Source organism: Oenanthe melanoleuca, chromosome 11 (assembly GCF_029582105.1).
Source record: "Oenanthe melanoleuca isolate GR-GAL-2019-014 chromosome 11, OMel1.0, whole genome shotgun sequence".
NCBI lineage: Eukaryota > Metazoa > Chordata > Aves > Passeriformes > Muscicapidae > Oenanthe > Oenanthe melanoleuca.
The window spans coordinates 6,133,967-6,149,884 of NC_079345.1; the positions used below are offsets into that span (position 1 = coordinate 6,133,967).

Below are 15,918 nucleotides of genomic sequence, written 5' to 3' on the forward strand. Positions count from 1 at the left end.
GCGGGGCCGGGCTCAGGCTCAGGCTCAGGCGGTGGGAGCGGGCTCGGGCGGGGCCGGGCTCAGGCTCAGGCGGGGCCGGGCCCCCGCACGTGTGTGCGCGCTGGAGCCGCGGGCAGAGCCCCCGCCCCGGGCCGTTCCCGCCCCGCCGGGCCCTGCCGCCATCCCCGGCGGCCGCCACATCCCCCGACTTTGCCCCCACAGGCACCGTCCCCTGTCCCGGGGGTTTCTGACACCCGGTGTTACACAACTGGGTGCTGTGCCAGGCCCGGCGGTTGAGCATTAACCCGGGAGAAACCGGTTTCACTGAAGTGCCTAGAGGCCAAATATATCTCTACCTTTGTTTGTTTTTCTTTCCCCCAAAAGAAACTTATCTTGCCGATCCCCAACCAGGAAACTAACTGGCTAAAGATTTAATAGATTTTTTGTTAAGGACTTCAAAAGGCTGCTGGCAGCAGCAACTGGCTGCGATGCTCCCAGGGACACAAATCCTAACTGTATGGAGATGCTCCCACAGACAAAGCCACTTTGTGTGCCAGGACAGGCAGCACGGAGCTCACAGGAGCACTTACTTTCACGTGGCCTCACGTGAAGCCTGCAGGAGTTGTGCGTGTCTAAAAGAAAACAGCTGAAATATACCACAGACACAGTTTTATGACATGAGGAGAGAGATTTTTACTGCTCAGAAGTCCTGGACAAACATGGAATAAAAGATTCAGGATATCACATCAGCATCCTGTTCCAACTACCTGAGTGATTGCAGCTGTCCAACCAACAGTAACAAAAAGATTAAAAAGGAGTTAATCCCAAGGGACAATGTCCAGTCTGCGACCCCCGGGGTCATCATCTACCTGGGGTGCTGATCACACAGGGAAGAAGTGTGGAGCTGGGGCAGGAGCCACCACCCCTTGACTCACCTGTGGCCTGGGAGGGACTCACCCTCCCAGCTCAGGCAAACACTGACAGTCTGCTCCAGGGCTCACCCACACCTGGCAGCAAGCTCTTGTTGTTTGGCAAAAGGATCAGACACTGAAATGTCTCTACAGAGGCAGCAGCAGCGTGAGAGGGACACAGCATGACTCAGGAGCTTGTCTGAGATGGCTTACAGTAGGAAAATACTCAGGGAAGGAGATCCAGCTCCATGTCCTTGCCTCTTGCTACTCAAAACATGCCCAGTTTCCCAACAATCTGGCAGTGCTACTTCCCACTGCGTGAGACACTCTCCCTTTAGTAGCAGCTTCCCACGCTACCTTCTTCCTCCTTCCCATAAGGCATCTATGGCTTTTGAAAATATATTTTTTTTCTTTTTTTAAAAAAATCAGCAAAATTAGCAGCCGTGGGATGTCTGGAACCACCAGTGCTGACAGCAGCACATCCAGCAGCGAGGATGAAATCTGTTACAAACATACTTTTCTTCAGCCAGCAGCTCAAAGTGGAAGTGGCCCGACTTGAGGCCACAAACACCGCAGAGACGCTGAGCAGGCAGGAAGAGCAAGGAGGTGCGTGACAGCCCACACCACCCAGAGCTGTGCCAGACACTGTCTTTGGTCCAGCATCAGGCTCTTCAAGACTCTAAGATGCACAGCCCCATCTGCCCCTACCTCAGGGGGAAGGAGAAGTACTTGTTCCCTGACTTGCAGCGGATTTGCTCCCATTGGATACGCAGCAGGAATGCTGACTCCTCAAATCCATCCACAATGTCCTGGAAAACAGAGGCAGGAGTCAGTACCAGGAGGGGGATCTGCCAGAGGATGGAGCTGGCAGCTCTCTCTCCAAAGCAAGTCACAGATGAAGCCATTTGCAGCTGGAAGCCTCTGACTTCCCTCAGGAGGATAATTTAAGTCGCACTCCCCCCAGTGAAGTTTGTCCTGCTCAGTTAAGAGAATTTCCCACTCTCCACCCCCGGCAGACAGATGTGGCTGGACTCCAGCTCTGCCCTCCCCCTGCTCTCCACAGCACGTGGGGACACACCTGGAGCTCCCGCAGGCACTGCCCTTCCAGCCTGCCAGACAGGTCCCCGACGCACCAGGCCAAGCTGATGTGGAACGATGGGTCCTGGAGACAAAACAGGGATAAGAATGCGAAGGCTAAAGGAGGCTTTGCTCCGTGCACAGAGCCACAGTGGGAGATCTGGCATGATGCTGCTGCCCTGGCTGGGATCACAAAGGCTGGAGGATCTCAAAACAGGGAGTCCCCTCTGCCATCTCAACAGCTGCAGAGCTGAAATGGACAGTGCTGGAGGCAAGAGGAGTGCTGGGCTTCCCAGCCCAGCCCTTTTGGACACCAGGGGGCAAGTCTGCCTGGTTCCCAGCCTCTCTGTGCTTAACTCTGCAGCTGTGGGAGAATCTCTCAGAACTGGTCCTAGAGCAGGTACATGGTTCATTTCTGAATAACCCTCCCTGCTTGGCTCTGGAGACAGACAAACTAGGGTCAGGCCCTTCAAAATCCCAAATCTGTTCCCAAAGCTAGTGCTAAGCAAAAAGGCTGGACTGATGCCCAAGAAAAAGACAGAAGGATTGTCTTCAGTTCCCCCACTGCCCATTCTATCCCAGGACAAGCCTGCTTCCATGCACAGCAGGGCAGGCACTGCAACTGGCTCCTGTTTATTTGAGTGAACATCTTGCAGGGAACCAGCCAGCATGTCCAGACTGGCAGAGGAGTAACCAGAAAACACCTCACCTTGTAGAATGTGGGAAGGTCAAATTCCTCTAGAACACCATCCACCTCTGAGACCAGCTCCAGCAGCTGGAAATGCCCAGCAGAGATCTCCAAGCCAATAAAAGTCCTAAAGAAAGGCAAGGAGAGACAGCAAGCACCCTTTCATGCTGCAGAAGGCACAGCCATAAGAATACTTAGTCCTGCATTCCTACTAGGCAAGTTCCCTGCTCTCTAACACAAGAAAATCTGAGGAATGCCAGGTTTAAGCATCCAGGGATGCTGACTGTATTCTGAAGAAAAACAGAAGATGTGGTAGCAGGGAGAAGCAGGAGTGCATGATAAACCATGCAGATTTACTAGATTAACCCAGTAGCTTTTGGGACATGAAAATGAATTTTCCAGGCAAAGGATGCACTGGATGGGAATTTCAGCAGAGTGCCGTACCCATGCAGGAGCTGCATTAAAAAAGTGGAAGTTACTGGAGAGATTTTGCAGTGTGAGAGGAAGTAGGGAATGGGAAGTACCAAGCTGGAGAGATGTGACAAATAGGTCAGCACCTTCTCCAGGACTGTTGGGATGACACTTTCTAGAGTCATTTAGAGTCATCATTTTTTCCCCCTCCAGGAGGGAAGCAGAGGATTCAAGTGTCACTCAGGTTCCATATCCACTTTTTTCTACCCATGACTATCTTGGGCTGCTTTTCCTGCCAGATTCAGCAACTTTTCGCAATTTTAATCACCTTTGCTTTGGCATTCAAAAAAACTTAATTGCATTCCGTTGGAATCAGGCTTCTGAGCTGACGCCCAGGAGAATTAGCACCATCTCAGCTCTTTCTCTCCAGCTCTTGGAAGACCTGCACTACAATTTCATGACTGGCACTGCTGCCAAAAGAGGTGGTTCCACTCTGCTCTCCCCAGGCTGTGCACACCAGCTATGAGACCAAAGGCTTGCAGAGAATCAGCGCCAACGCTAAAAATTTGTACAGATGGCTGGGGAAAGGTATGAAATGTCTGGAGATGATCTGGAGGTGAACACATACTGTGTTGTCACACAGCCCAACCGTGGGACAGGCAGGGTGACACTTCCCATCCCCCTAGCACCTTGCTCAGACTTCTCCTAAGGCAGGCATGCTGCTCCAATGTGCACTCACCTGGTTTTGCTCTGGTTGGTGTAAACCTTCACTTGGTCAGCCACACAGAAGAACCTGAAATAAGAAAGATCCTATTTCAGCTGCAGGGGAAAAAAAAAAGGAGAAGATGAGAAGGGGTAAGGATTGTTAGCAAACCATAGAAAGATATAGGCAAACGTATGCTGCAATCAGACCAAACTGGTGCAACCAGAACCTTTGGGGGCCCTAAATAATTAATTCCCCTCCCGTTTCCAGCCCTCCAAAGTCTGGACAGTGACAGAAGCCCTGAAGCAGCTGATGCTCAGCTGGTGCCTGAGCCAGATATAAGCAACAAAACCATTCATGGTTTAGGGAATGGCACAGCTCTGGCCTGATCCTGGAAAGCCAAACCTGAAGTGTCTGGTGCCAGATCCTGAGGCAGTGAGGAAAAATCCCCAGGGCTTTAATGTTCTGCCAGCACCAGCTGCCAGGGACACCTTAGGGCGTGGATGCTGGTGAAACTCGGCTCCCGAGGGCAGAGGAGGGGTGTGAGGAACGCTCTCCCGGGGCTCCGCCAAACCCACCTGTGGAAGGCGGCCAGGCGCTCCCTGAGGGAGCGAACGAAGGGCTCTATCCAGTGGTAGCGCAGCACCACGCACTGCGAGAGGCTCAGGTGGAACTCCTCCATGGCAGCCAGCGACGGCACGTAGGTGCGGGCGCGGGACACCAGCAGCTCCAGCAGCTCCAGGAATTCCTCCTGGGCAGTGTCTGCGGGGCGGCGCCGTCAGAGGAGCGCTGGCCGCGCATCCCTGGGGCGCAGCGGCCGAGTTCCGTCCCGCCATCCCCCGGACCCGCCCCGGTGCCGGTGCCGGTACCTACAGGGCAGGTAGACGTGCGTGGCCCAGTTGCCCCGCTCGTGGGGGAAGCCGCGCACGCGGCCGCCGTGCCGGGAGCTGTCATCGCTCACGGTCTCCTCCGGGTCCGGGTCTCCCGGCAGGCCGGCGGGCGCGGGCAGGCGGGGGCGGCCGGAGCTGCGGGACCGGAGCGGGGTGAGAACGAGGAGGAGGAGGAAGGCCGCGCGTTCCCGCCGCCTCCCGCGCGCTCCTGCCGCCACCACCCTACCGCACACCGCACCGACCTGGCTTCAGGGGGCCCCTGCGCGCCGCCGTTCCGGCTCTCCCCTTCCTCCTGCTGCTCCTGCTCCTCCTCGGAGCTGCTGTACCCCACCAGCGCGGCGCTCATGGCCGCGGTACCGCCGGGACAGCGCGCTCCCCGGTGGCGGCGGCCGCGCAGTTGCCGGCGCGGCCCGGCAGGGGGCAGCACCCGCCGCGCCCGCCCCGCCTCCTCCGCCGCCGCCGCGGCCGCCCCGGCCCGGCCCGCTCCGCTCCCTCCGCTGCGCGCCCGCCCGCCGCTCGCTCCCTTCCCTCCCTCCCTTCCTCTCTCCCGGCTCCCGCCTCCACGCCAGCGCGGGGCTCGGGCGCAGCGCGCAGGCCGCGGCCCTGCCGCCGGCGAGGCCTCCTCCCGCCGCAGGTGAGCGGCCCGGCCGCCGCCGCCGCCCTTTGTGTGCGCCTCGCCGGGGCGGGGGCGGCCCCGGGCGGGCAGCGACCCCCTACACCCGACCCCGCCGCGGGCGCTCCCGGCGCGGCGGCGGCGAAGGCCTCGGGGCGCCGTCCCCGCGCTGCCAGCGGGGCCGCCCGATGGGGAGCGGCGAGCGGCGGGCCGGGCCTGGCCGCGGGCTGCGGCGGCGGCGGCTGCTGGTGGCCTGCGAGCTCCCCGGCCGGCCCCGCGCCCCGCGGCCCTGAGGCGGCCCGGGCCCGGCGGCAGCGGGACGGGCCATGCCGAGCAGGCCGCCGAGCCAGTTTGAAAGTACCTCTGCGCTCCCGACCGCGCTCCCTAAATGGTTGTCGCTTCCCACCTCCCACGGAGGGATGAGTTAGGCTGGAGCTGGAGCTGGAGCTGGCGCCGACGCGGGTCCCCGCGCTGAGCCCTCGGTAAGCCAAGGTTGGTATCGCTCTTCCCTGTGAGGGGCGCGATCTTCCCTCCCCGTTAGGCCGGAGTGCGTCAGCGGTGGGTTCATCCTGCCACGGTGTGCGGGAGAAGGCGGCGCCCGGGCTGGGCTGAAGTTCGGTGTCCCGCCGAGCCCGGCTGCAGGGACCGTTACTGCGAGCCCTCCTTTGGTCAAGGTGAGCTCTGTAGGAGAAGGAGGGCATCCTGCGTGCCGGCAGGGCTGCCATGGTGCCTTTGGGGGCTTTACTGCCCAAAACTGTGCTGGAGCACAAAATAATGAAGTATCCCCACAGTCAGAGGTGGGTGCAGCAATACCTGAGCTGTGAGGCTCAACTCAGTCTCAACTGAGTGCCAGTGGAAGTGGGGATGATGGGAAGTGGGATTCTCTGGTGCTCTTTTTTGCTTAGTTTTAGACATAAAAAATATTCTCGTGGTAGGCCAGGGATTTCCTTACCCTGGGGGCAGGTGGTTTGACACAGAAATGGGGATGCTCTTTTGGGGCTGGGAACTTGAGGCCCAGGAGTGTTGGTGGCTGCTTCTACCAGGGCTTGCACCTTCTTCTCTCTTGAGGTGTGTTGACTCTGCTGCTGTCTGCTGCTCACTGGTGGATGTTACTCTAAACGGGTGCCAGGTTTTATTGGACATCTCTAGAAAGACTGGAACTTTTCAGTGAGCACAAGCCTAATGATGCTCTGTAGCAAGGCTAGGCTGCAGCTCTGGTCTGGATTGTTTGGTTCAGTGTACTTTTATTCCATGGTTTGGTAGGAGCTTCAGCTGAGCCACTGCTTTAACTCTTCTTTTATCTTCACAGAATGGTCCCTGAGGGTTCTGTGTTCTGTCTGAGGATAGGATAACACTGAGAGCAAATCTTGTCCTGAGCTCTCTGGCTCTTCCAGTCTACAAGCACTGCCCAGAGAGGGGGAAATTCCTTGGGTAATGGGCTCGATATCCAGGCTACAGGAGGAGCTGCATTTTACAGAGCTGTTTCAACTGGAGTGGGATCATGTTAGGATCTGCACAGACACCTGTAAAATCTAACCCAATACCTTCTTGATTGCACAGTGTTTGGTGCACAGCCTTTGCAGAGACCAGTGTTCTCAGACAGTGCTACAGCAGTGCTGGAAATCCAGTGACCCACTCAAGGCTGAGTGGGCCCTGGGCAGTTGTGCTGCCTCTCGTGAGAGCACAACACCCAAACGTGCCTGGCTGTGTCCAGGCAGAGCCCAGCTCTTTCCAGGCTGAGAACTGCTTGTCCCAGACCCTTTGCACAGCAGCAAGTGGGGCTCCAGTTCCACACTGGCTTCCTGGTTTCTTTGCAAGGATGCAGGAGAGTTTTCAAAGAGAGCCATGGGGGGAAGCTGATAGAGAATTGCCCACATTTATTCTAAGATCTGACATGAGCTGTCTTCTTTCTTGCAGAGAGAGCTGCTCCCTGGGTTGCTTCCTGCACCCTTCCCAAGTGTGAGCACATCACAGCCAGCACGAAGAAGGGCCTCCTCTTGTCTTCAAGGCACTTGCCTCTGCCTCCAGTTCTTTTGTGTAAAAGAAGGAAAAGCCAGACCAAATCAGTGCATAAAGAACTTGTGCTGGTCTGAAGGAGGAGGCTCTGGAGTCTCTTCACCTCTTTCTTCCTAGGATCCTGGCTGTGGGCTGGATTTTCTGGTCTCAACTTCAGGGGATCAGTTACAGGAAAATCAGGATCTCAGAATCTTTTGGTTTTGCTTTTACTTGAACCCTTTCAATCGGGAAGCTGAAGCTATCACTGCTAAAATCCCATTTTTTTTCCCAAGCATGTCAGAAAGCTGGCAGCAACAACAGCAGCAACCACAGCAGCCACCACCACCGCAGCAGCACCACGCTGGGGCAGCCACCCTCCCAGAGCACTCCATCCCTCCCAGCACTGCTGACAACCCCCTGGGCTGTGCCGTGTACGGCATCCTGCTCCAGCCGGACCCCGGACTGCAGCACCACCAGCACGCCCCCATCCAGGCTGGAGAGCCATCCCACAAATGCGGTGTGTGCGGCCATGACCTCGCTCACCTCTCCAACCCCCACGAGCACCAGTGCTTGCCAGGCCATGACCGCTCTTTCCAGTGTACCCAGTGCCTGAAGATCTTCCACCAGGCCACCGACCTCCTCGAACACCAGTGCATCCAGGTGGAGCAGAAGCCCTTTGTGTGCGGGGTTTGCAAGATGGGCTTCTCCCTGCTGACCTCGCTGGCGCAGCACCACAATGTGCACAACGGCAACGCCATGAAGTGCTCTATCTGTGAGAAGACCTACAAGCCTCCCGAGGTAGAGCACTCACAGCCTCTCGACCCGTCGGAGAAGCCCTACAGCTGCTCCATCTGTCAGAAAACCTTCAAGCACCTGTCGGAGCTGTCCCGGCACGAGCGCATCCACACGGGCGAGAAGCCGTACAAGTGCACGCTGTGCGACAAGAGCTTCAGCCAGTCCTCCCACCTGGTGCACCACAAACGGACGCACAGCTCGGAGCGGCCCTACAAGTGCACGGTGTGCGAGAAGACCTTCAAGCACCGCTCCCACCTGGTGCGCCACATGTACGCGCACTCGGGGGAGCACCTCTTCAAGTGCAACGTCTGCGAGCTGCACTTCAAGGAGTCCTCGGAGCTGCTGCAGCACCCCTGCACGCCCAGCGGGGAGCGGCCCTTCCGCTGCGGGGAGTGCCAGAAGGCCTTCAAGCGTCCCTCGGACCTGCGGCAGCACGAGCGCACGCACAGCGAGGAGCGGCCCTTCAAGTGCGACCTGTGCCAGATGAGCTTCAAGCAGCAGTACGCGCTCATGCGCCACCGCCGCACGCACAAGGCCGAGGAGCGCTTCAAGTGCAACCTGTGCGAGAAGGGCTTCGTGCAGCCCTCGCACCTCGTGTACCACCAGCACGTGCATGGCATAGAGAACCTCTTCAAGTGCAACGTGTGCCAGAAAGGCTTCAACCAGTCCTCAGAACTGCTGCGGCACAAGTGCGTGCAGAACGCGGAGCGGCCATTCAAGTGCGCGGTGTGCAACAAGTCCTACAAGCGGGCCTCGGCTCTGCAGAAGCACCAGCTGGCCCACTGCGCCGAGAAGCCGCTCAAGTGCACGCTCTGCGAGAGACGTTTCTTCTCCTCCTCGGAGTTCGTGCAGCACCGCTGCGACCCGGCCCGCGAGAAGCCCCTCAAGTGCCCCGACTGTGAAAAGCGGTTCAAGTACGCCTCGGACCTGCAGCGCCACCGGCGCGTGCACACGGGCGAGAAGCCCTACAAGTGCTCCTCCTGCGAGAAGGCCTTCAAGCAGCGCGAGCACCTCAACAAGCACCACAGCGTGCACGCCCGCGAGCAGCAGTACAAGTGCATGTGGTGCGGGGAGCGCTTCCTGGACCTGGGGCTGCTGCAGGAGCACAGCGTCCAGCACACGGCCGAGGGTGCCTACCAGGTGGCTGCCTGCTTGCCGTGAGCCTCCCGCCCCACGGGGGCTGTCAGCTTGCATGGGACACTCCTGAGCCTCGGCCTTCCCTTCTCTTTGGTTGTTGCAACCTCCAGGGAGTGTGGGGGAAAGGGGGGGTACGTTGTCGGCAGGTAAACTTTCCTCTGGCCTCAGTGGTTGATGTGCCACCTGTATTGAAGTAGCAACAGAACGTTAACATCTCACCAGGGTGGAAAAGAAAGGAGGGAGATGGAAAGAGGAAACTATGCCTGTAGATGCCTGGTGTTCCCTGGACTGTAGTTCATGCTGTACCTGCAGTTCCAGTCCTGGGAGCTCAGCTGTCTGTTGCAGGCACCAGCTCTTTGCTTGCAGCCTTTTTCCCCTACCCTGTCTGGCAGGGTTGGTAGGGAGGGTTGGGTGACTGACTCTCCTTCTGGAGAGGGTTTAGGAGCAAGGCAGAGCCAGCCCTCCCTTCTCGTAGGGTGTGCTGCTTGGCATGGAGATAGCAGTTTCTGCTGCTGGGGTCTCCCAGCTTAGTCCAAGCTCAATTGAGGGCACCATTTCAGATTATTAGTGTTGACTGACTGCTCCAACCTCCCCTGCTCTCCCTCCTTCTAGAGTGTTGAAAGGGAAAAGCCATGGGGCTTCACAGCTCCAGAAAGCACTTTGGCATTGCTGCTTTTGCAGTTGCTGCCTGTCACACTCTGCAAGGGTTCTGAGGGAGCCTGCCTGCCGCCTGTCCCTGCCAGCTGCACAGGGAGCTGTAGGAAGTACTGTGCTGCTACCAGGAGCACTAGGACAGTTTGCCCGGGGAGAAGTCATGGATCCTCCCTCTCTGGAGACATTCAAAACCCACCTGGACATATTTCTGTGTAACCTACTTTAGGTGACCCTAACTTAGCAGGGGGGTTGGACTAGATGATCTTTAAAGGTCCTTCCAACCCTAACAGTTCCATGATTCTTACAGCATTCATACCCTGCTCCCAACCAAGAGCCTGGCATTCAAGAGCTGCTTCCCACGGGGAAGAGCTGCTAGCCCTCCTGCTGAGCCTTGCCTCCAGCCCCTTGAGCACCCCTTGGGCTGACAGTGGTACCTCCAGCAGGGTCAGGCAAAGGGTTGTCACAGCTCCAACACTAAGGGATGAGATGAACACTACAATAACCTACAACTGCAGAGGTGTTGCCATGGCCAGCAGTAACCCACAGCACATGCCAGGGCCTTGGTGTCTGATTTGCTGGAGGAACCAGAGTGAGCCAGGAGAATCCTTTCTGGACTGCAGGCTCGGCCCAATGAGGAGGACAAAGTTAGCAGTGGGTAACGGAGAAGTCTATTTTTTCCCCTCTTGCAGGAGTCCTGCTTTACCCCTTTGCCCTTTCTTTACCTCGTCTGTATTTTTCAGGTTTTGCACACTTGTAAACATCACTTAAAAATAAATCTCCCCTAGCAAGGTTGATGCAGCCTCAGGTGTTTTCCTCTGCAGGAATTTGCTGGCTTCTCATGTCCAAGAGATCCATTATGTGTCAGTTAGATGCCTTGAAGGTTGAAGATGTGCCTACTAGGTTGTCCCCAAGCCTTCCCCTCTCCATCTTTGGAGATATTAAGTTGTTAAGTATCCATCTGTGGAGATACTCGGTCCCTGACTGGATGTGATCCTGGACAACCTGCTGTAGCTGACCCTGTGCAAACAAGGAGTTGGACCTGATGGTCTTCAGAGGTCCCTGCCAGCCTCAGCTCTTCTGTAGTGTTGGCTGCTTCTCTTGTGAGATTGTAGTGAACAGCAGCCAGTAAGTTCCCTTGTGCTGCACAAGTGATTAGGATGAGGTTAAGAACTGTTGTCCATAGCAAGTGTAGACAGATTAACCTTGCTGAGGGTTGGACTGGGCCTGCATCTCTCCTGGGGGACACTTGTCTGAAAGGTGGAGAAAGGCTTTGGTTTTCCATTTCCAGCACGGTGAGGGGGAGCAGGGTGCATTTTCAGGGGCTGGGACAGTGCAGTGACAGGGTAGACCCTGGGCTGAGTCTTCTTCATGTGCAACTTTAAGGAGATGAAAACAGACTGTGCTCTCTGCTGCCCAAGGAAGAGGGACCCATGATGGTTATCTTACTTCGTGCTGCCTCAAAGATGTAGAACTTCCTACCAAGTTTTCCATCTGTGTTTCTTTTTCCTATTTTTTTGTTTTACCTTTTTTTAAAGCAGTTTGTTAAAATTCATTAAAAATACTGTATAGTTTAACTTGATGTCATACTGGATCTTTAAAAAAAAAGAGATGTGGTAACTTGGATTTTTAAAGAGCTCTTCAGTTCTAGGTAGCTGTTTTTTGCTGTTTAATATGTAGTAAGTTCAGTGTATGCTTTACTGTAGGAGTAAAAGAGAGTCCAAACAAAGGAAGGCTAATCCTGTCTTTACAGAAGGGCTTGGTGGTGATGGAGGCTGCGAGTGTGGGACCAGATGAGGACTGTGGCACCCACCTGAACCCTTGCTCTGTTCCTGCCTTAGGCCATGGTTCCTCTGCTCTTGCCCAGCACAACTGCCAAGGGTTCAGTGCTCACCCTGAGCACCTGGGCACAGCCCTGGCAGCCAGGATTGGTGTCCAGGGCTTAGAGCTTGCAGAGAGGCTCGTCTTTGCTAGGAGGAGGATGTGAGATAGAGTCAGCCTCCATGGGCTTTGTGGCTCTGCTGTTTCTGAGGCACTGCTGGCTAGAGGAGAGTTTGGAGAAATCATCAGCTGGCTGTGCCCTGCTCCCTTCCCTCCCCAGGAGCCTGGGGGAGCTGCCTGGCTGACTGCCTGGCACTTGGAGCAGAGGATGGTGGTGAGCCCCAGACACAGCTCCACACTGTGAGGGGCCATGGAGCTGCCAGATCCTGCCCCCTTGGTACAGCTGGACGTAGGGACTGTTGGTGGGTGTTTCTCTTGTGCTGAGCACCTGGGAAGGCCCTGGATATCCCAGTGAGGAGCTATGGCTCTTCCTAGGATGTGGCAATAGCCAAGCAGTGCTCTGGGCAGAGACACATGGAGAACATGCAGCTGGAGCTTGTGGCTGGAGGACCTGTGCAGGATGGGCACTGAGTGGCCACAGAGAGCTTTGGGTATGTTTTTGTAGGAACATTTTCTAGTTGGAAGCACCAGTGTTGCCTGCAGGGGTAGGGAAGCAGATCCATCTCTGTTGCTGTGCCTTTAGGTCGTGTTTTGTCCAGTGAGGGGAGGTGGGGAAGCAGCAGGAGGCACAGGAGTGTCAGGAGCGCTGTGCTGCGTGGGGAGGCAGGGGCTGGCCTGGGAGCTGGTGTCCCTGGGGCATCATCACACTGCAGGGCTCTCTGCTGACTGCTGGCGTTTCCTTTTCAAACCAAAGAGCAGTTGGGGCCAAAGCCCTTTGGGGAGTAAACCATGTCTCTATACCTGTTGCACTTCACTTCTGGTGTTTACTTCAAGCAACTTTCAAGCTCCTGCCCCTCCTTGGCCTCTTGCATTCCTCACTGCCCTGCAGCATCTAGAAGAGTTGCTGTGCTGGAGCTGGTGTGCCATCAGCCCTATAGCAAGTGCTTGAGCCAGCTCCAGACCTGGTTGTCAGACACCTGAGGATGCTGTGTGGGTGGTCCCTCCTGAAGGGTGGTTCTCCTTGGCAGGCAGTCAGCGTAGGATGCTGCTGAGTAGGTGGAGAGGAGGGTTAGGTTGGGCAAAGGTTGTGTGGGTGTTGTCCAGGACATAAGTCCTGCTCTCTAGGGCTGCTGTTCCTCTGGCTGCCTGGGTCCAGGAAAAGGTAGTCCATGAGCTGGGCTTTTACTGATCTTCACTTCCCCTGAACCTACCTACAGGATGCCTTTAGCTGTCTCAGCCCCTTCCTTTCCACAGCTTATACTTTAAAGAGACATTCTCAACTTCTTCTCTCTTTGTTCAGTTCTATTTTTGTAAGCAGTGGTTTGTTTTTCATTCCTTCTTCCATACTGATTGTGAAGTCTCTTCCTTTGTTCCCACCTCCTGCTCCCTCCAGCCCCAAATTCCTTTCCCAGGCTAAGGCTGGATCCAGGTGATATCAAACCACTGATAGTGAGATCAGGTGTTTAGGACCTGAACCTTGCTGGAATCCAGTAGGTGCTTCTGGTCCTTCCCCACAGCAGGCCATCCATTTTGCTGGGCATGGGCAGTGCCTGTGACCTGGCAGCTTGGCTCAGCCAGATCCTGCTCATGCTCCAACAAGTGGATCCAAGCCAGGACCAAGAGGCAGAACAGAGATGTAGGAAATGGGGACTGGGGTGGGAGCAGCCATTTCCATCTCCAAGGCTGGGAATTAAGTCAGTGAAGGACTGACAGACATTCCTGGGAGAGGTCATGGCACTGGGGTGGGCTCAGACAGCATAGTTAGTTCCCAGCACAGTTAGTGCTGTGGAGCAGCTGTGTGCACCAAGCAGGTGGCTGAGCTGAATTAGATGTGGAATGGACAGCCCTGGGACCATGGGGATGCTCAGGTGGACATGCCAGCTCTCTGGTGAGCAAGTGCCATCTCTGCAATCTGGGTGGGAAGATGTGCACGCTCTGGTCTTGGGGTCTGTATGCTGGACTGGGGGACAAAGGGGAAAACATCCTCTGACAGAGTTTTGGGACCATCTCTGGGCACTCAAGCCTGCCCTTGCAGGGAGGAGGGAGGAGAACCCTTTCTGCACTTCCCTTGGGTATTTACCATCAAGTCCAGTCTGCAGCTGAAGCCTGGCCATTAAAAATAGGCAAAACCCTCTTGTTATACTTAAGAGTTTGATTCTCTCCACTGGGTGGTGAGTTCACCTGTGGGAAGGTTCCTGTGCATGCAGGTGAAATGCTGATACTCAATAAGGGCAGGCCAGTGAGGTTTGGGGCTGGCAGCTCCCCCCAGGCCCCATGAGCATCCAGCTTCTCCCCAGCTTCCCAGCTTCCTCCACAGCATCTCCTGGCAGCTGCCTCTGCCACTTTCTGGATGTGAAGATGCTGCTCTCACAGTGTGCCTGGGATGCTCAGTGGGGAGAGCAGGACCACAGGTGGGAGCTGGACCGTGGGCTTGTTTCTGAGTGCCTCCAAGCCGTGGATCTGAGGGACTTCATGGTCAGTGAGATTCTTGGGCACCTCCCAACCTGTGGTCACGACTCCGGTAGAGTTCCCAGGGCTGTCAGGAGTCACAGTCAGGGTTGCTGAGGTTTGTGTGGCTTGCAGTGCCTTTAACACTGCTCTCCATGTGTTTCTAAGATGATACTCCATGTATGTGTGTATATATATTGTAATAACACATCCCGCTCTTCTGTGTGAGTGTCAAATGGTTTTGCTTTACTAATAAATTTATAGTTATTTATACCTTCCTGTGGGTGTGTAAGATTTCTGGAGCAGAGGCCATGTGCCAAGCACTACCTCCTCATCTGTCTGTGCTCTGTCTGGCTCTGCTCGGGGGTTTTTTTCATGTTTTCTTTCTTTTCCCTTAATGTTTTTGAAGTAGAATTGATGGTTCATCTTCCTGGTAACCAGAAGATGCAGGGTATAAGCAGGTCCCAGGGGCCAAAAGCAAACACAAGCAGAATATGCTGAGTGGTTTTGCCCCTTGCTGGAATTGGAATGATCCAAAACTCCTCCCTGAGAGCTTCAGGGCAGGAGCAGGCAGGAGTCTCTTCCTGCCAGAAGGGAGCTGCTGTTCAGGGGACAGAAGCTGCTTCATGCTGTGTTCTGGGGATCCCAGCCCCACATACAACTGTTCAAGCTTTTCTGAGAGTTTGTTTTGCATCCCTCATCCTGTGATAGCAAGAGAGGAGCCTGCTGCAGAGGTGCTGGGGCCAGGCAGGAAGGGTACTTGTTGCCCACCAGGAGGGAGACACCCATGGAGCCAGGGAAGGAGGAACTAACTCAGGGCTGCTCTGGGGAGCTCTGGACATACAGAAACAGGCTGGACATGGAGCAGAGAAGCTGTGCTGGTACCTGGATTCCAGGGTGTCACTGCAGCCAAGATTAGGGGCAATGGGAAAGGCTGGAAGTCGTGCAGGGCTGGAGGTAAACGGATCATGCAGCAATTGGCAGGCTCAGCAAGGAGAGGCTTAGCTCAACCCGGCACAGATTTGCTCTCCTTGCTCTGGAACTGGGGCAGAGCTGTGGGTGGAGCACCCTCAGCACCTCACCTTGTGTCACCCCACGGGGTTTCAGCAGCTCCAGTGCTGCTCCTCTGCACATCCCTGAACCCACCTGCACATGGGTGAGACAACAGCCTTCCCCACAGCACTGCTGGTGAGTGCCTGTGGCAGCTTTGGTGGCTGCAGGGATTTTGAGGTTGCTCAAACTTGCTTAATTTTGGGTGTGGCTTTTTTTTGTGGCACCCTGCACCAGGCTGGCTGCTGGAAGGCTGGGCACTCAGGACAGCTGGATGCCAGTAATCCCATTTGCAGGCAGCACAGGGCTAATCCTCGCAGAGTCCTGAGCGGATTGAGGCGGGTTTGGGGGGGTCAGTGGCGAGCTGCAGTGGCCAAGAGAGCCCATGCTTCCCAGGAGTGGCTTCCCAGGGAGGCAGAGGCGAGCCTGCAGGGTAAGTGGCAGCGATGGAGGCGAGGGACACGGCGGGGATGTTTGCAGGGACACCTCTGCCCATCACTGGGGGGTTGGGTGATCCAAAACAGAGTCGGAGGATGAGCTGTGCCGGTCCATGGGGAGTGATGCTGTGAGGGATGGGTAATGTGGAGGTTTGATCAGCTGCTGGGGGGAAGGAAAAGCCACAGTGCTCC

General features: G+C 56.1%; 2 protein-coding genes across 3 annotated transcripts; one reads left to right on the plus strand and one right to left on the minus strand.

Annotated features, from left to right (window-relative positions):
* Positions 1 to 639: 639 nt before the first annotated feature.
* Positions 640 to 5,639, minus strand: USB1 (U6 snRNA biogenesis phosphodiesterase 1). Its single transcript, XM_056500469.1, has 7 exons — positions 4,902 to 5,639; positions 4,643 to 4,794; positions 4,348 to 4,531; positions 3,806 to 3,859; positions 2,677 to 2,782; positions 1,969 to 2,052; positions 640 to 1,699 (listed from the first exon to the last, which is right to left on the minus strand). Exons 1-7 carry the CDS (start codon positions 5,003 to 5,005, stop codon positions 1,595 to 1,597), a joined length of 789 nt encoding a protein of 262 aa, XP_056356444.1. The 5' UTR covers positions 5,006 to 5,639; the 3' UTR covers positions 640 to 1,594.
* Positions 5,553 to 14,512, plus strand: ZNF319 (zinc finger protein 319). Of its 2 annotated transcripts, none has more exons than XM_056500466.1 (2): positions 5,553 to 5,764; positions 7,190 to 14,512. In XM_056500466.1, the coding sequence occupies exon 2, from the start codon at positions 7,562 to 7,564 to the stop codon at positions 9,221 to 9,223; it is 1,662 nt and encodes a 553-aa protein (XP_056356441.1). In that variant the 5' UTR covers positions 5,553 to 5,764; positions 7,190 to 7,561; the 3' UTR covers positions 9,224 to 14,512. The 2 variants fall into 2 exon arrangements, with proteins under 2 accessions (XP_056356441.1, XP_056356442.1); XM_056500467.1 differs by having other exon boundaries at positions 5,553 to 5,754.
* The last annotated feature ends 1,406 nt before the right edge of the window (positions 14,513 to 15,918 follow it).

What these genes read in the sequence shown, in the direction of transcription:
- ZNF319 (XM_056500466.1), top strand. Translation starts at nt 7,562, where the DNA reads ATGTCAGAAAGCTGGCAGCAACAACAGCAGCAACCACAGCAGCCACCA.
- USB1 (XM_056500469.1), bottom strand. Translation starts at nt 5,005, where the DNA reads ATGAGCGCCGCGCTGGTGGGGTACAGCAGCTCCGAGGAGGAGCAGGAG. An exon ending in CACGCACGTCTACCTGCCCT is followed by an intron (nt 4,532 to 4,642) that starts GTAGGTACCGGC and finishes GCCGCCCCGCAG; the next exon opens with ACACTGCCCAGGAGGAATTC. An exon ending in ACCTTCCCACATTCTACAAG is followed by an intron (nt 2,053 to 2,676) that starts GTGAGGTGTTTT and finishes TTTTGTCTCCAG; the next exon opens with GACCCATCGTTCCACATCAG.